The sequence below is a fragment of the Podarcis cretensis genome, assembly GCF_951804945.1.
Source record: "Podarcis cretensis genome assembly, chromosome: 4".
Classification (NCBI taxonomy): domain Eukaryota; kingdom Metazoa; phylum Chordata; class Lepidosauria; order Squamata; family Lacertidae; genus Podarcis; species Podarcis cretensis.
Window position 1 is genome coordinate 48,920,737 of NC_137173.1, and position 19,737 is coordinate 48,940,473.

General features: G+C 42.8%; 1 protein-coding gene across 2 annotated transcripts in view; it reads left to right on the forward strand.

Moving 5' to 3' along the window:
- The first annotated feature begins 408 nt into the window (after window positions 1-408).
- Window positions 409-19,737, forward strand: part of CXADR (CXADR cell adhesion molecule) — a 32,405-nt gene continuing 13,076 nt past the window's right edge. The window contains exons 1-6 of one of the 2 annotated variants that reach the window (XM_079972080.1): window positions 409-733; window positions 16,149-16,309; window positions 16,660-16,858; window positions 17,784-17,936; window positions 18,569-18,691; window positions 18,807-18,945. In XM_079972080.1, coding sequence (XP_079828206.1) covers window positions 679-733; window positions 16,149-16,309; window positions 16,660-16,858; window positions 17,784-17,936; window positions 18,569-18,691; window positions 18,807-18,945 — 830 coding nt within the window. In that variant the 5' untranslated portion in view covers window positions 409-678. The remainder of the gene's footprint in view (window positions 734-16,148; window positions 16,310-16,659; window positions 16,859-17,783; window positions 17,937-18,568; window positions 18,692-18,806; window positions 18,946-19,737) is intronic. The other variant, XM_079972081.1, reaches the window with a different exon arrangement.

Sequence of the window (19,737 nt, forward strand, 5' to 3'; positions counted from 1 at the left end):
TTGGGAGTGTTGCTGTAGCAACTGCAGCTTAGTTAGAGCATACCTACATGAGTGCCACATGGGCAAAAAACAAAACATGGGGATTCTGCGGAAAATAAATCGAACTCGCACTCCTTAATGGAAATTGGAATGGCCCCACTTCACTCACAAACAAGATATCAAAAAGGGGCAGGGGAACTGACACCCTTTATGTGTGAGGCTTTTCTTTTCTTTTTTAAGGTGCTAAGGAGCAAGCAACCCTAGCCATGTCTGCTCAGAAGTAGATCTCATTGAATTCAACGGGGCTTACTCCCAGGTGAAGAAGCAGCCGCGGAGCTTTTGCAGCCATTGTTGAGAGAGGAGCGCGCGCGCTGAAAGTGACCGCAGGGGTGTGCGCGGCGCTGCCTCGCCCGGCGGGCATTACTTGCTCGGTGGGAGGCTGCAAGGTAGGTGGGTGTGAGCTCAGCCCAGTCAGACGCGCAGGCGGGGAAGCCCGTCCTCCGCGGCGAGTCCGGCGCCTGCCTCAGCCTCCCATTTGTGCCAGCGCAGCGCAGCGGAGCGGGCGGCGGCGGAGCCGTGGCCAGGCGGAAGTGACGGCCGCTTCACCTGCTGGGCTTGCGAGGGTCGGGCCGAAGAGTGTCCGCCGGGAATTTACTCGGGAGTCGGCTCTGCTGCTTCTCCGGCTGGCTTGTCCCCGCCATGGAGTCGCTGCTGCTGGCGCGCTTGCTGTGGAGTCTCCTGTTTCTGTGCGCAGGTAAGGAAAGGAGGCGACGGAGCCGGCGCCCTGAGGGGAAAGAGACCCCGCTTCCTCCCCCCCCCACCCCGCTTCGCTTCCCCGACACTGTTTTCCCTGCGCCCCGCTTCGTGGCGGCCCCCGCCCCACCTTCCGCGCGCGCTTCCCGGGCGCTTCTTCTGCCGGTCTCCGCGGGAGGAGGTGGGGGAACAAAGAGTCGAAGTCGCGGTGGGCAGCGCGCGCGCGCGTGGGCTGATTTTCGCGAAATATGGCTGGAGGTCCTCAATCACTCAGCGCTTGGGCTGCTCCAAAGTATTGCCTACAGATACCCGCGCGCACTTTCTGAAATAAAAATGTTTTCGGAACTATGGATGAAAAAGAGAGATACGAGCGCCTCTGCTTGGCGCGAAGTACTTCGCCTGTTGGCGGCTTCCCACGTAGCTTTAGTGTTTTAAAATGTGGTGTGTGCAACTTCTCTCTCTTTTTAAACCTTTTTTTGTGGGCTTTGTTCCTGGGGGGGCGGGGGCGGCGAGGGCGCACTCAAACCGGACTGGCCTCAACCTGGGCTGGCCGAGCTCCTCTCTGGTGATTCACCCGGGCTGAGGTCGAAGGCTTTGTTGTGTGTGCTGAACGTCCGTCCGCCGCCCTGCCCTTCCCCACGCCCCATAGCGAAGCCCTCCCTCCTCTGGACTCGGCTGCCAGCCGGAATTTGTGTGTGTTCTTTGCGTGGGATGACTTCTTCTCTTAACAAAACAAATAAAAGCAAGGCTTCTTCCAGATCCTAGCACCGCCATCTCAGTCCACACAATCCAAACGCGGCTGACTGGCTGTGCTTTGGAAGGTGCAAGCAAAAAAAGAAAAGAAAAAAAGATTTTGCCAAACGTGGGCTCTTCGACAAGCAGCCAAGCCGGCAGCGCCAGGAGGGCTCAAGGGAGAGAGGGAGGAGGGGCAAAGCTCTCCTTGCAATCTCTGTGATCTGGGCAGCAGCGTGGTCCTTTCTTCTACTCTCTTCCCCTGTGTTTCTGGGAAAGAAAGAAAAAGACACCGAAGATCTTTTAAAAAAAGCAAAATATTGTGCTCTTCAGTTTAGGATTAATTTTTAGCGTCTCTTCAGAATTTGACTCTGTGACTGTAGATTGGGAAGCTAGTTGAATACTGGAAATAAATAGGATTAATAGCTGCATGTAGAGTAGGTCCTTCTTTTTTGTTTTTTTTTTTTTGTTTTGCTTAAAGGCTGAGGCTATTTTGCGGCTTGAACATGTGAACTTAAAGGCTGCCTTCATCACAGTGATTTTTTTACCTTGGTATCTCTAGGAAAGAAAACCTGTATTACCGGCTGTACTGAAATAAATCCATAATGCATGGCGAATGCATGTCTTTTTACTTTGGCACAATTCACAAAATGGGCAGGACTTAGAATCATAGAGTTGGAAGAGACCACAAGGGCCATCTAGTCCAACCCCCTGCCAAGCAGCCCCCTGCCAAGCAGGACTGTTTCTTAGTGGTTTGATACGACTTATATTTAGAAGATTCAGTTCCTGAAATCTGCAGGAGGAACAAGACTGGCTGGAGTGTCTATGAAGAAGTCTGGCAGTCTTGAGGCAGCTGCACAATGCACAGATATTAGTGCACATATGGTTGGTTTGTTTTTAAATGGAAGTCATATCCATAAAAAAATTGAAGTGGCTTTCTTCTAGTGTGTCGTCTTGTATTGAACTTGAGATACTGATGGAGCATCTTTGGAAATGAATTGATGTAGATGTTCTGCTCCATGAAAAATGCTTTGCCCACCAAGTATTTCGGCTAGAGCATAGGATGGTGGGAGTTTTGTGTGTGTTCTCCAAGTTGTAAATATCTTTGGTATGCTAACTTTTCAATAACCACAAACTAAATTATAAATGTAAGTTTGCAATCTGGATACCTTTGAAAATATAAAAGCTTTGTTGAAGGTTTTCTTCATATAACTGGTAATGTAATAGTGGACAATTCTCTTCATTTTGAGTAATTGCTTGTAATTATTTCCTCTTCTCAAAACCTAGCTATTAAATTGCATGCAACAATCAGAATTCAATGCATGCAACACCTGTGGGGTTAAAAGCTATGCAAAATAAAAGCTTTTCAACACTTTTCAGCCCTTTGTTTCCTGTTGAAATGTTTTATGCTATTGTTGATGTCATACATACTTTGGAACATTACTCATGGGATAAAAATCCTGTCCAGTCATCAAATAATATTTTGTTCAAAGTACATAGAAGTAAAAAACTGATCCAAGTTTTAAATAGTAGCCTAGAATCAGACACCAGCTTTTACTGTGTGGTAATAAAAGTGACGATTGATTAAATCTCATTTATAAGGCAATACTATTTTAACTTTGGTCCGATGTCAACAAATGCTTTCATTTTATCTGGAAAAAACAGATGGTTCAGAAATGGATTTCTTTCCCAGTTGTCACAGAATTATACCATACACATATAACTTAGGTTGCTCATCAAGTGCTGCACTGAATGTTAATCATCATAATTCCTCATGTAACAATGAAGGCATATAATAACACTGACCACTAGTTTATAGTTTGTTGGCTGGTAATTAAGAATTTTCAGAATTGAAAATAGGGTTGTACAGTTGAAGGTTTGCAAATTTTGACTTGGATTACTAGTTAAATTATTGTTTGTAATCTTCATAGAACTCTCCCTGTAGCAGACCTTTGTAATTTGCAGATACATTTAGGAAGAGCAAGTGCTTGCTTGCTCTTCTGCTAGACTTTTGCAAATGGAGAAATGGGTTCTGCCATTGCCAGCTTCTGCAAATGTCTAATGGGGAAAGGGAGTGAACCCATTACTCCTTTTCTTCCTCCCAATTCTCTGTGGTGGAACAGGAAATGTTGCTAATCCTATAGTAAGAAAAGCTGCAAAATCCTATAGTAACTAAAGCTGGGGATATAAGGGGAGGGGAAAGGAGTGGTTTGTTTTCTGTTTTTTTACTTACTACAAAACCCAGAGGTGGGACAGAACTCACAGCTTTTGCTCATTAAACTTTTATGGGGAGAAAAGGGCAGGGTAGTTAATGTCTCATGAATGGAAAAGCAGGGATTGATTGATTTATATTTATTAAGTTTGTATACTGCCCTTCATCTGAAGATCACAGGGCAGATCACAACATTAAAATACATAATAAAAACAAAAGCAAATCAATAACCCCCCCCTCACGCAGCACATTTAAAAGGCTAAATTCTGAGCATTTGTAAGGTCTTACTTCAGTGTGCGTTCTTTTATGTTTAATAAGATCAAATGGAGAAGTAAATCCCTTGTCGCAGTCTGAGCATTCTTATGTCCTCTCCACTTCATGGGTTCTCTGGTGTGCAATAAGCTGTGTGCTGCTCTGGAAGCCCTGCTCACATTCCAAGCATTTATAAGGCCTCTCCTTGATGTGGATGAGTTGATGTCTAACAAGGTTTGATTGAGAACTATATCCCCTACCTTAGTCTGAGCACTTGTGTGGATTTTCCCTTGTATGTCTTCTCCAATACACTTTAAGGCTGTTTTTGCAATAGAAGCTCTGTCCTCATTCTGAGCATTTAAAAGCCTTCTGTTTAGTCTTGATTCTTTGATGCACACTAAGGTTGGAATGAAAAGTATACCTCTTGCCACAGTCCGAGCATTCGTATGGCCTCTCCCCTACGTGGGTTCTCTAGTGTGCTTGAAGGCTGGTGCTGTAATTTAAGTTCTGCCCTCGTTCTAAGCATTTATAAGGCCTCACTCCAGTGTGAGTTCTTCCGTGTTCAGCAAGCTTTTCCTTGTAACAGAAGCCTTTCCCCCCCACATACTTGGCACACATATGGCCTGTCCACAGTGTAGGTTACTTGGTGTAAAGTAGGGCTTTGCATGAAGCTTTTTTTGACACAGTTCACATTTATAGAGATGCTCTTCAGATGTGGGAGGGTGGTTGCTAGTAGCAAGCAGGCAAGTTAATGTGCAGAACCTTATATATTAGAAAGAAATTAAATTGGGAACACCTAATAAACGGTTAAAGTAGTCAGAGCAGGCTTTGTAATTTTCCTTGTTACACCTGTTTAATGCAATGGCTCTCAGTATCTTAACCACATTTGATTTCTGATTTCCACAGTTGATGGTTCGACCACATGTTGCACGGATTCTTGTTCTGCATCCTTCTTACTAGTCGAGTCCTTGGAACATTTCAATGCGTGGAAATGAACAGGATAGTCCATTGGTGGTGAAAGGGTGTCTCCCAAGAAGTGCAAAGCATTCCACTTCTACAATGCGGCTCACTTGTGGCCAAAGCACCTGTCAGTTACAGGTGGTTGTGATTGGCAAGGAACCTTTTTGTGGGAGGAAGGATATATGTGAAGACAGATTGTGGCTACTAAAAAGTTGTGAATTGCTGGATTGAATGATTGTTGGCTTCACTTTAATTATTTAAAGGATTTTTATCCTGCCCATAAGCTAAGACTTCCCGAGCAGCTTACAGATCATTTAGTTAAACCCATCCAGACAGTCCCTGTCCTCAGGCTTTCAGTCTTAACTTTGGGCCTGTACAGATAATGCAGTGCAAATCAGATCTGATCCCATGTGATTAATCCTAGACATTCAAACTAAAATGTGCACACAGTTTTCAGACGGAAAAAACGCATTTCTCAGCACTAATATTTTTTAAAAAAATTAAGATGTACACAAACTGTTCACCAATCTTAATTTTTAATTTCATTATTTGTTAATTAAGGAAGAATGCTAAAATTCCAATTTTTGCAGTTCTTGTCTGGCAGGCATAGCATTTCTTAAGTATCTCAGTGTTTCCCAACCTTTTATGGGCAAAGGCACACTTGTTTCATGAAAAAAATCTCGAGGCACACCACCATTAGAAAATGTTTAAAAAATTAACTCTGTGCCTATATTGACTATATATAAAGTAACTCTCTTTAATAGGAATCAAATAAACACAAAGAAAGTATTTTATAATTACTTTATTATGAAATAGTAAGTAAACAGAAATATGAAAAAATATAAAATACTTTATTCAGTGCACCTTTTGTCCCTCTCCTCGAAATGCTCCAACTCAATGTTCCTCCGCGGGCTGGCCATTGGAGAGCCATGTCGCCCACACCGCAGCCCAATACAATATGAACCCTCCCCTCGCAAGCGGCAACCCCTCCACACTCCCCACCTTAAGCCTCCACACGCGCCCTGCCCAAAGAGATGCCCGCCCGCGCGCGAGGGGATCCTTTACCTCAGCATCCCACCCAAAAAAAAAAAAAAAAGAGGGCGGGAGACTGCGGTCCCTCAGAGGCTGGGCGTTAGGAAGAAGCAGCCGCCTTCATCCAAGCAGGAGCAGCAGCAGCTGTAGCTGTAGTAGCGCCAAGCTGTGCCGGGGACTCCGTGCCCATGAGGGGAGGGAGGGGAGAGAGAGGAGAGGCAGCAGGTCGCCCTCTTAAGTCACGCGCGCGCAGGCGCCCTCTCGCAGAGCCCCTGCTCAGCACCTCCCGCCTCAGGGACGCCCGTCATGAGCCGCTGAGAGGCCGCCAAGCCTCCAGGCTGCTCCCATTCAGCCTTAGGCGCGCGCCCGCCTCGGGAAAAGCGGTGCTGGGAGGCGGAGAGAGAGAGAGAGGACGCCGCTGGCCGCGTCCCACCCTCAGTCAGTCGGCTCGGAGCTACTGAGGAGAGGGAGGTGGGGACGACGGCGCGTCTGTTCCGCTCGGGGCCAGCGCGCCCCCGCCCCCCTCTCCAGAATCCCCAACTAAATACGATGCGCTAAGGGAGGGGGGAGAACCCACCCACAAAGAGGACGCCTTTCTGCAGGGCGCCTAAGGCCTCTCGCCGCCCGACTCGCCCGCCTCCCTCCCACGGCACACCAGGCAACGTCTCGCGGCACACTAGTGTGCCGCGGAACACCGGTTGGGAAACACTGAAGTATCTGATAGCTAAATAATTTATTAGTTTTTGAATTTTGTTCTAGCCTTATGTGTCTAAAATAATGAAAAGAGGCTGCAAGGTTTTGTTTTAGAGTTTGTCTTCTCTCTCTAGCATTAGAAAACAAAAATTTAATTGAGTGTTCTATGTTTTAGAAACTTCCTTTCATTCCCCTCAGTCTCTAGAGGTCTCTGGAAGTAATTATATATTACAAAGGGAAATGTGGTGGTCTTAATTCTGTGTTTTCTTGTAACATCAAAGCAGTGACAGAGTTGGCAGTTGCAGTGGTGTGGAGATGGAAGGAGGTGCATAAGCTTTCTGCTTTCTACCATTCTCACTACAAATGCCCAGCCCAGCAGATGTTTACTGGTTTTCGAAAGATGTGGGTAGGATGTTAACTAGCTACCTTGTAGTTCTGCTCTCTCATTGTTAACCACTTTCTAGGTAGTGTTATCTTGGCAGGCACTGGGCAGCCAATCTTTAGTGGCAAAGTTTTGTGGCAACACCTAGATAGGAGCTGGCTGGTGTGACTACAACATAGTCTTCTCTAGGACAGTTCAGCCTCTCAGGCCAAGTGGGCTGGGCTGCAAGAGTACTTTGACACAAAACCTGTGAGCCACACGCTGAATTCAAATTGTAATACAATAAAATACAATATAGAGGGATGTGGGTGGCGCTGTGGGTTAAACCACAGAGCCTAGGACTTGCCGATCAGAAGGTCGGCAGTTCGAATCCCTGCGATGGGGTGAGCTCCCGTTGCTCGGTCCCTGCTCCTGCCAACCTAGCAGTTCGAAAGCATGTCAAAGTGCAAGTAGATAAATAGGTACCGCTCCAGCGGAAAGGTAAACGGCATTTCCGTGTGCTGCTCTGGTTTGCCAGAAGTGGCTTAGTCATGCTGGCCACGTGACCCGGAAACTCTAGGCCGGCTCCCTCGGCCAATAAAGCGAGATGAGCGCTGCAACCCCAGAGTCGGTCACGACTTGACCCAATGGTCAGGGGTCCCTTTACCTTAAAATACAATATATACCAAATAAAAGGAGGAATTAGGATACAGTTGTACCTGGGTTCTCAAACGCCTTGGTACTTGTATGTTTTGGGTCCCAAATGCTGGAAACCCATAAGTAAGTCTTCTGGTTTTCTAACGATTTTCAGAAGCTGAATGTCCAACTTGGCTTCTGCTTGAGTGCAAGAAGCTCCTGCAGCCAATCAAAAGCCGCCCCATGGTTTTCAAATGGTTTCGGGAGTCAAATGGACTCGTGGAACGGATTAAGTTCGAGAACCAAGGTTCCACTGTACATAACAGCTTCTAACACAGCACATTATTAATGTTTACAACAACCAGAAAAATCATTAAGTGGTCCACCAAAGACCCTCAGCAATTTTCAAGTGGTGGTGGTGGGGAGAAAGTTGGGGAACTACTGGTATTGAAGATTTACTGAGGAGAAGCTACTCAGGGAGAAGACTTGGAACTTTAGATGACTGGAAGTTTTAGATCAGAAATAGCGGCAGTGGAGTTTGTTAGCACTGTCTCGCCAACAATTGACTAAAACATCCACGGATGTAGATCTATTTTCTCCTTATTTAACTGATACCGCAGCTCCCTTCTTTTCTGGGTGCAAGAAGCTTGTATGTATAGTAGTCACCTTCTCGGTAAGTGTGCCCACCCTGTGGAACGCCATCCCATCAGAAGTCAAATAAATAAACAACTATATAACGTTTAGAAGACATCTGAAAGCAGCTTTGTTTAGGGATGTTTTTAATGATTGATGTTTTAATATATTTTTAATCTTTTGTTGGAAACCGCCCAGAGTTGCTGGGGAAACCCAGCCAGATGGGTGGGGTATAAATAATCACTACTACTACTACTATCACCTATTGACCAATCTAATAATAATAATAATAATAATAATAATAATAATAATAATAATAAATTATTTATATCCCACCCTCCCCAGCCAAAGCTGGGCTCATTGCCATGTCCTTTCTGCTTCCAAAAAGGTAGCAAATATCAAGTGATGCTCGGTTAGCTCCCTTAAGTGCAGACCATTTCCTATGTAGGATTGTTTTAAGGATTGTAGCATGGATTTCTATAAAATATGATTGGGGCAGCCTAACATTTTTCTAGTATTTTGTCCTATGCTCATGATTCCACTAATGATGTGCTCAGTGCCAGAAAACTCGTGACAGTGTGGATGCTGTCAAAAGAGTTTCACATATGGTCAGAATTCACATTGAAGCAAAGACTTACGCTGGCCACCACTGATCTCCAAATGCCCACACTTACTTCCTCCACCAATTCCATAAATGAATAAATGCATACTTCCTAAGGGCAGGGTCATGCAGATAAAATACTTTTTTTAGGTCGTTACCATCATCATCCCTTTCCTTGTCCTAATTTTCCATGTGTAACATTCCCTATTTAATGATAACAGGGTTTTGGTATGTATGTATTTTTTTTAAGGTGTGGGAGGAGAAATGGCGCCCTGCATGACTCTCTAGTAAAGTGGCTGTTACTGCCCAATTGGAACTGCTTGTAGCACAACATGTGGCAGTTGGCTTGCACGGTAGCGACACGCACAGTCTTCAGCTACTGTGAGCCAGCTGATTTGTGCAGTACCACAGAAGCAAAGTCCTCCACCCCTCCCCCATTTTTATGTCTTTCTGAGGCCAGGCTGGCTGTCAGAGCTATGATGGGGAGAAGAATGCCATGGTGCTGCAAGTAACAGCCTGAGGAGTGAGTGAAAATGGTGGGGACTGAGGTGGAGTGGCCTTGGTTGGGGGGCACGGAGGCGGAGGACCACTGCTGCTACTACTAGCTCAAATTGCCACTGTTCCTGGACTTCTGAGCCACTCGCGTGGGGACTGGAATGTCACATTCCATATGTGCTATATGTAATGGGGTGACTAACTGTGGTTGCGCGGGACTGAGTGGGAGGAAGGCAGGAGGTGAAGGGAAGAGAGCAAGGGAGATGCGAGTTGGTGCCCTCCTTTGCTTTTGTAGGAGCTGGAGAATGTGCCAAGCTGGGATTTCTCCTGGGCGACTGCGAGAGGAGTGGGAGACTGGCGCCTGCAGGCTTCTCCCAACTTGCGCCTTTTCCTGTGTTAACCAGGCATGCTGGTTAGAGCTAGAGGGTGTGGGGAGGGATGGGGGTGCCTGCCTGCCTGCCTCTGGGTTTAGTCCCCAGACAATGAAGTCAAGTGCTATTATGTTTGCATGAGTGGGGAGGGTGGCAGGGGGACTGACAATGAGATATTCTTGCTGCTTAAAGGCTTATTTTTCTTTTTTAGCTACCCTTTAAAAAAGGATTTTCTTAAAAAGAAAAAAATAGTGCTTTGAACTACCTGCATGCTCTGCCAGGGTGCCGTCTGTTGCGGCTGTGTGCAGCAAGCAGCAGGAAGGGACAATGGGAGAGGGCATGCACCCCAATGGAGGCGATACCTCCTGAACTGGGAAGGCAGGTCAGCTGAGGAGGGAGGGGAGTGTGGACAGGAGGCATTGGCAGCACACAGTCTGGAACTGTTTCCAGGTGCGTTGCAGGATACTAGGAGGAGAACTTCCTGACCTCTGCTGCAGGTTTGGCTTGGCTCTCCCCTCCCAGTCTTGCCCACTTAATTCTAGAGTGGGGGTGCCCCCCTTTCATGCGGACGCCACCCTGTATACTCCTTCCTATCTTCCTCCTTCCCTCTCACCTGGTTGCTCTTGGCTGGCCCAAAAACAAAGGTAAAAATAACAAAACCGCAATCTGAGACCAAAAGAAACTGAAACCAGCAACCACAAAAAGGGGCTGCTTGGGAAAGCTGTCTCTTAGCATTAATAATAAGGACGATAATGATTATTATTATCCTGTTCCAAGAACTTCCACAATTGGGCCTTTGTTTTTTACTATTCTGCTGAAAAGTGTGTGTACATAGGATTTCAAGAACTACGCTGTCAAGGCATGTTTTGCTCATCTGCAGAGGTTTACATTTGCAGCTAAACTCAAAAAAATTCTTCTCTTTACCTGTCAGGTTGCTTAACAAATACAGAGACTCTCTTTGGGAGCTGCAACTATATTTAACATAACTGCAATACAATCCTCCTCCTCATAGAGGTGTCATATGTCCTTGGGAACTGCTGTTAAGAGAGTTGCCTTAGAAACATCTTCATTCTCTCCCAAGTGGCACAATAGTTGCCTGGATTCTGTTTGGCTACTATATTTACTTTTCTAGCCAAGAAGGGATGGAAATAAAAGCATGGTCACACAGAAGTATATTATATCTAATCATCCATCCCAGGTTACTTCATAATGTATGTAAAGTATCAATTTCATTTTTTGGGGGAAACCCACTCTATTTATCCATTCTTCAGTGCTGGCCAGTATCTTAAAAAATACTCAGACCTTTAAAAGCTTAGTGAAAGGAGGTTTTCAGCTGGTGCCTACAGTGAGATGATATCAGTGGCAGTCAAAGCCCAGGATGGAGGATGTTCTGTAATAGAGGTGTCATTTCTGAGAAAGCCCCTGTCAACTCCTAGACCTGCAGATTACAGAAAAAGGGGGTTCCTCCAGTTGATTCTCAAAAGCACCAGCAGTACAGTATGGGAAACACATTCACTCAGGTAATTAGGTCTTAAGCTGTTCAGGGCTTTTTTATATGTCAAAACCATCGCTTTTAATAAGGCTCCATAAGAAAAGGCAAACAGTGCAGGTCTTCCAGCACTGTCATTCCACTGTCCCAAGTTGTTAGGCGTATTAGATCTCCAGCAGCTGCCTTCCTTATGCACTAGCTGCAATCATTTCAAGGGCAGCTCCACATAGTACAGCAAATGAAAATGGGTAAAAGCCCTGCTAGATCAGACCAAAGGTCCTTCTAGTCTAGCTTCCTGTTCTCATTGTGTCTGTTCACAAGCCAGAAAATGAGCACAATAGCACTCACGATTCCTAGCAACCATTTTTCAGAGGACTGCTTATCCTTGAAGTCATGATTAGTAGCCACAGATCACCCAAACCTCTATGAATATTTCTAATTCTCTTTTAGTTGGTGGCCACCACCTCATCTTGTAGGAGTGAATTCCATAGTTGTACTGTGCACAGTGTAAAGTTGCACTTCTTTTTGTTAAGTTATTCAAGAGTCTTTGGTGAGAAACTTTATTAAAAACTTTGACTTAGGTTGTGCTATGGACTGCATGTCTTTCAGTAGGGTGCATGAAAGAGACATGACTTTTCCCACAATCCAGAGAAACCTTGTGAATATCAGAGTCCTCCATTCTTTCCTGACAACCCGTAATTACTCCAATTTGCGAGTGTCTTAACGGGAGATGAGACAGACTTTTCCTTTCCAATAGAGGCACAGCAATGTACCATTTCAAATGTATCTCAAAAGGACCAGCAAAGTACCGTTTCAAGCAGTGAACTCCTCCACCTTGATGCAAGCCTTCAAATCAGTTTTGGATGATATATTGCTATATTGCTGAGCCCTACACACCAAAGCTCAGGAAAGGCCCTGACATTCTAGGGGCGAGACAAAAAATGGCCCGGGTGGAAAAGCCCCAGTCACACTGTTCTCAAGTCCTGGAACATGTTGTGTTACAAATAAGATGCTGAATTTCATGCACTGCAGCACAAACTAAATCCTAGAACCGCAAGAGACTGTGAAGTCCGTGCACAAGGGCCAGAATGTTGCACCAAACAGTCAAGTTGGCAAACATGCATTGCTGCACATGTCAGCAACTGGTGAGATAACAAATAACGCTGATGCCATAGGCTCCCTCATTCTGTTGATAATTCTTTTGACCACAGGACTGACTGGCTGGTGCTCTCTTTTACTGCAGCTGAAAGAAAACAAATGTTTTCTGAATTTGATAAATGTGTCTCAGTAGAGCAAGGCCATCAACTGTTTGTTGCTAGGAGAAATGTTTGGTTAACGTTTAATTAAATTAGATTCTGAATTTGTTCAGAAAATGCTGTGAACCCACTAGTTTTTAATAATGGAGATATATTTTTATTTATATATTTATAGTTTTATTTTTTATGAGAATCAGGAGTGTATCTGTTCAACTACAGAAAACATTAAAGCTGTGCTGTGAAGTAACGTGTTAAAACGTGTTGCTATGACATAATTTACTGTGAGGACTGTACTGGTAAGGACTGTGTCAAACAATGTATAGTCCCTGGTAAGGGCATACACAAACAATGTACCGTATGTTTTCAAGCAAAATAGACAACAGCTCATGCAGTAGGATTTGACTTTCCTTGCCTCCGCCCAGTAGCAGGTTTTCAGTATCTGCATTGGAAGGTTGCTGGGGTAAGTGTGGGCTCTCTGAAGCAGATTTTGGAGATGCCCATTGGGTTGCAAGAGAGAGATGCGGAAGGTGAAATCTTCTTGCATAAGTAAGTCTTCTCTTCCAACGTTGGATTCCACCCAAAACTTACACATGAAATTTCAGTTTTAATTATGTGTTTGATTTATTTATTGCTATCTTGACTTTAAAGATCTATGAAGATGCTGAAGACAACACAGTTTGGTTCTGTCCATGCTAGCTTAAGAAAATAAATAGACATTTGTAGTGTAGAATATGAGCTTGAGGTACTTACAGGCAATAACTTTCTTATGCGCATCTGTGCATGTGTACATCACAGCGAACTGGAAAAGGGAGTGGAGTGGTTGTTGCACACGTTGGCCTGGAATGCAACCTCCACACAAATTGGCCGTTGCCTGTATTAGATTGTGGTTCTCTGAAGATTTTACTTTTTAGTAATTAAGTAGTACCCTAATTTTACATGAAGGAAACTAGTGTGAAAGCTCATGTTTGTGGTGGTATGCTTTTTCATGTCTACCTGGTCTGCTCGTATATCTAACCCAGTGTAGTGCCCTCCAATTGTTTTGGACTACAATCCCATCAGCCCCAGCCAACATAACTTCTCTGACTGGGGTAGTGAGAGTTGTAATCCCAAACTTCTGGAGGGCACTAGGTTGGTGAAGGCTGTTTCCTATATAGCTATTAGAATTATAGAGTTAGAAGGGACCCCAAGAGTCATGTAGTCCAACCCCCTGCAGTGCAGGAATCTTAACATGTGGTTGTCCATCCAAGTTGAAAACATACAGGACCCTGCTTAGCTTTGCAATTGTGCCAGCAGTTGTGTTGCTGCAACACTAGGAAGATGAAGTCTATAGGTAAAGTTAATGCATCACTTACCTTGAAAATTGCTCTACACTGGTGTTCATATGACACTTCTGTAAATCATGTAGACTGAAAACAGAGCCTGGTGAATTCTTCATTGTGACCCTAGTGCCTCTGCAGCACGGGCGTATTGGTCGTTGCATTCTAAGCACAAGCTGAACCACAGCTCTGGCACAAAACCAAGAAAATGGATTTGGTGTTCGGGCTTGCATCTTTTTAAGATGTGCATCCTGTTCAGCTCTAACATTGCAGGAGGGAGCTTTAGAACTACAAGATTACATTTCATGTCCAAGTAACACATTCTGTCTACAGAAAACCCACACTTCCATACATGTGAAAGTTCATGTGAGCTGTCCTGAGAAAATGAGAAGAGCACCATGGTAGCACCAAAACATTATGGAAGAATTGCATGTTGGAATGTTGGATAAATTTGAATGGAGGGGCGGGGAGTACGATTTCTATATATATCTAAAAGGGCTTTTATCCCAGGTATTTCTGGCAATATATCTGTGTTTATGTTTTATTTCCTATATTATACCTTTGTGGAAAACAGTATTGGACAAACAAAAATCTGTTTTAAATATAAATCTATATGTCACAGCATATGTTATGGATTAATGGCATTTAATAACTCTAGTACTGTATGGTGGTATAGCAATTCTTGCATGACTTTGAAGCATTCCTTATCCTTTGTTACTTGGATGTTAATGTAAAAACAGTAGAAATCTGCCATAAAAATTAATTGGTAGCAAAAAACAGTATAGGAACAAGTTTGTTTCTTTTTTAAGCATGGCAGAACACACCTCACCATTTATATGGAATAATTTTGAAAACTACTTTTCACTTGGTTTTTTTGAGAGTTGAGAATGTATATTCTTTTTAGGATCCCCAAATTTGTACAAACATTTCTCTTGGTCTTTACTTAACTTATCTCTGAAAAAGTTCTTTGGCCATTATGCAGATGTTGTAATCATTTGCTTGCCTAAATGTGTGTGTCAGAAATTTATTGTCCTTCTGAGTATAGCATGCAACTGAGGATTATGCTGATGTTCCACGAGGAGATGAAGCAGAAAAGGCTGCCAAAAGCATTAGATCTGAAAACTCATTTGGGATTTTATGAAAATGTTAAACTACACAGTTGTTTAAAATTAAGCTGTCTTTGTCTGAAAATGGAACTTCATGATATGGCTGTAGATTTACCGTGTTTTCTTTTGAAGAACGGTGTGAGAAGTGTCATATGAATTCACTGAGAAATAGCAGCCATATGTTGATAGTCCTACACTTAAAATTATATAACTTTTGTGAAAAATAGGAGGAATGAAGTAAATGTTTCCTGATTCTAGTGAATTGTTTATCAAACAGTGGCCTGTTTCTCATATTACATCAAGCCATAGTTAAAAGAAACGATGGTTTAATGTGAAGAAGCTGCATGTACCACTTCCCAAAAGTCCACACTTCACTCCTCCCTTGCTCCTGCTGTGCTGTAAAATAAACAAGCCAGAATCTTGCCTTTTCATGAATGAAAACATGAGCTTGTGATTTTTTTCTAAGCTAGGTTTGTTTTTGGGGGGAGAAACTATTGATAAGTCCGTGTTCACACATGATGGCAAGCCAGACTGTGGCTTGTTTCATTTCCAGCAGGGGAGGAATTGAAGTGCAAATAGCAGTGCATACAGCATGGCCACATAATTGGTTTACTATGTGAATTGGGCTAATATGTCAATACTAGATTATTGTCTGAATGTGGACACATGGGAGTCTCAACGTTTGACATTACCAACTAACATCCCCCCCAGTAATAACACACAGAGAGATTTATGGATGCTCAGAATAACTCCATGAAGTTATTGCAATGAAAGTACCGTACTCAACTTTGCCTTCCTCGTCCCTTGATTTTATAGCGTGTCTCTTAGATTATAAACCATTATTGTAAAATGGAAACTACTTTTGCTGTGATAAAAGGAGGTAGATAGTATACTGTTACATCATCGTTACGCAGGTGCCGTGGTTGTAGAATTCAGTCCTACTTGCTTTAGCCTGCACAGCGTTGCACTGGCCTTTAAGTATAGCAGAGTAATGAAAAAGGCATGCAACATCTATTTAACATAAAAAATTCTTCAAAAGATATGAGTAATGTTTTAGTCCCTAAGGGCAAACAGCTAATGTAATCACTGTTTCCTTTGTACCTTGCAATACATAGAAATGCAAGAGGTTTGCAATAGTTGGTTCCAAGTCACGTGGTTTATTTAGATGTCTAAAAGAGAGAGAAGCTATTCCTATTTTCAAAGTTGTGCATACAATATATTTTCATACTTTTTAAAACTTCTAAGGTGTTAAAATTTTGGTTTGCTTCTAGATCTCACTGAGGGCGTAACAATAACATCAACTGAACAGACGATGGTAACAAAGGCTCTAGGAGAGAAGGTTACTTTGCTCTGCCAGTATACGCTTGCAGCAGGAGATGAAGGACTACTTGACATTGAATGGGTTGTCTTGGAGCCAAAAAAGGAGCAACCAGTAAGTGAAAACCTTTATTAAACTCCTAGGTCTTCCATATGTTTCACTTCCATTTTGAACGTAGGTGAGCCCAAAGGTGAGACTAAGAATTCAAATGTTTAACCTAATGTCCTTCCAGAAATAGTTCCAGGACATATTTATTTACTACTGGGAAAAATAGAAATCATATTGGATAGAACATACATAACTGTAGAGCATGAGACTCTTAATCTCAGGGTTATAGGTTTGAGCCCCATGTTAGGCGAAACACTCCTGCATCATAGGGGGTTGGACTAGATGACCCTAGTGGTCCCTTCCAACTCTGTGATAACATATACAAGATAGAGTCATCTGTCTCTTTTTCCTTTCAGGTAATTATGTACAGTCAGGACACGGTTTATGACAAGTATCACATGGCTGGGCGGGTACAGTTTGTTAATCAGAACCCAGCTGATGGAGATGCGAGTATTGATATCCTGAACTTACAGCCGGCCGATAGTGGCACATACCAGTGTAAAGTGAAGAAGGCTCCTGATATGCAGACCCATAGAGTTCAGCTGATTGTACTTGGTAAGATATTTCTAGTTTTGCAATTGCATAAACTGTACATAGTGCAGGCTCGTGACACTCTTTTCTGTTGAGAGCTGTATTTGCTTGGAGATACGTGTTCGCTGCATGTTGGCAGGGGGCAAGGCTACAGCAGCAGCATGTGGAAATGGGGCCAAAAGTAGGTGCCCCCCCCCCCGCTTTCATCCCTTTTCAGCAGTCTGCGGAATAGGGGGAATGGATAACTCTTTGTTTGCAGAGGGCTTCTGAAATCATGAGCTGCAGGTTGCCCTGCTTTAGTGAGTTATTGCATGCATACAATTAATATTACTTTTTATCTGATTTTATAAAGTGGCTGTAAGTATTGAATGAATAGTTGGAGATTTGCTAGTATTTATTTCAATTCATATAATTTATATATCACCCTTCATCTGAGGATCATAGGGCAGTTTATAGTATAACAACACAAACAGAACAGTACCACCCCCTCTCCCACACAGTTTAAAAGGCTACAGATTCTAAATATTGTAAAGAGGAGTTGTTAGATGGACAGTATTTAAATCAGCCCCCTTATTGTCTTGCATTAGCTGGGCCAGGAAATAAAGCATTTTGCATGCCATATTTCAGATTAAAGGGCACCATGGCCATAAGTTTGTTACATTTTGAAGCAAGACATAGTACAAACTGGTGGGTTGGACAAATATGTGGTGTGATATGCTAAGAAATGGCTCTGTAGTTGGTCTCATATTGTTCATGGAAGACGTAGCTTAATATTTTTGAAATTGTAATAACAATTTGTTGGCAAACTACTGATACTGTATCTGAAAGACAATAAAATATCTGTGATGTCTGTGATGTATGTATAGTTTATGTTGCGGCTACATATACCATTTAATGAGCACATAGTTCTAAAGTTTGCATTCATAGTACAATAATATTCTTTTATTAGAAAAACCCCAAAAGACCAAATGCTATGTCGAAGGATCGCAGGAGATTGGAACTGATGTTACTCTGAAATGTAAATCCCAAGGAGGCACTCCCCTTATAAGCTACCACTGGGGGAAGATGGGTAAAGAAGGACTTCCGGACAGATCTTCACTGAGTATGCTTCTATATTATTACTGTCTTTTTCATATTTGAACACGAGTGTCTGTGCCCTTCTAACTTCAAATACTAAACTAATTACAAGCAGAGCTTTGAATTTTGAAGAGTTGATTTTTAAAAAATTGAGTCTGCTTTGCTGAGTTTCTTTAAAGAATTTTCCAGAGATGTTTCCTTGGGCCATGAAGGTAGTAGAAAAACCCAAATCTCGAGATCAACCTAGATTAAATGGGTGAGTAAATATGTGGAGGCAGGAGTTTTTCCAGACACCTTATGAAAAGTCAGTTTAAGTTATAGCTAGTAAACATCTAAATAGCAGTAGCAGATTTGGTTGCTAATCAGTTTGGTACCTCATAGCTACTTCATCTTGATTTGGAGGGTGATTATAGCAGCAGCCCCAAGACTATTCCTAATAGGAATGGGGTGAGTGAGTTGGCAGAGTGAGTGTCTCTGAATATGTTTGGAAACCAAACTTCTTCTGCACCTTAGCTGTGTTGAATTATTTTGTGTAAGTAATATGCACAGTCAAAAGTTAAACACGTAAGAACATAAATCCATGCTTTATTGATTATTCCTACCAATGCTACTTTTGACAAATTCTAATGAAGTTTATATGTATATATATATTTACAGATTCAGATACAGGTGATCTTTTGATTAAAAATGCTTCTCGGGCTTCCTCTGGCACATACAAATGTGTAGCTTCCAACAGAGTTGGTGCAGATGAGTGTTCTCTTGTGCTGAATGTCACCCCTCGTAAGTATTATGCTTTGAAAGCAAAAACATAGAAATAATAATTTGGTAAGGCTTTATCATTAAACTGAAGAATTAATTCCTGCCATCTCATACATCATTGTTCTATTTGTTTTAGCGGTGAATAGAGCTGGAACCATTGCTGGAGCTGTAATAGGGACTCTTTTAGGACTCTGTTTATTAGCTTTTATCATCTTCTGTTGCTGCAAGAAACAAAGAGAGAAGAAATACGAAAAAGAAGTGCATCATGATATAAGGTGTGTCACTCTGGCATGAGAAACTAGGCATGAGCTCAAAAATTTAATTGTCAATTTTACAAAATGTTTTGACAAAGGCATATAGTTTAACCAACTTGCATGAAATACCAGAAACGTTGACATCTACTCATGTACTTCTTTGACTTCATACTTTTCCCTTCCCCTGTCCTCAGTTTGAAAGCTCAAAGTTACTTATAACTTATACAAACAATTTAAAGAATATTAAATATATACAATAGTATGTATAGGGTTTATAAGACTAAAATATCCTAACAACTTGCCCTGGGGAAAGTAGTACATAAGCTACCAGTTTGAACTATTTCACTAAAAAATCACCACCTTGCTTAATCTATACAAACATCCTTTAAATGCAGGGGAGACTATGTAGTGTATGTGCCAAAGTTGGCCCCTAAGAGGCAGTTTCATAAATGTGTAGTCATTCCTTGGATCAAGCACCTGGTATAGTATTTCATGCTTCAGCTATTTAGTGGTGGCGACAAAGAACGTTTCTTGGCCATCATTGCATTCACAAGTATCCATCCAACACACCATTGCAGAGTCACCTGACCAAGAGAGCCTTGCTTTGACACCATTGAAGGCCTGCTGTAACAACTCTGCGAGGCACTTTAGGGACAAAATCACTTAGATTTCAGTGGCATTGGATGCCACAATAAGAGCAAATCCAATTGAGGGGTCTGCAGCTCCATCTATAATGGATCAGTTTAGGTAGTTGCAGCTTGAGGATGATGTGGACAAGCTGTAGGGGTTGACTGGGTGGGTCCAGAGGGTGAT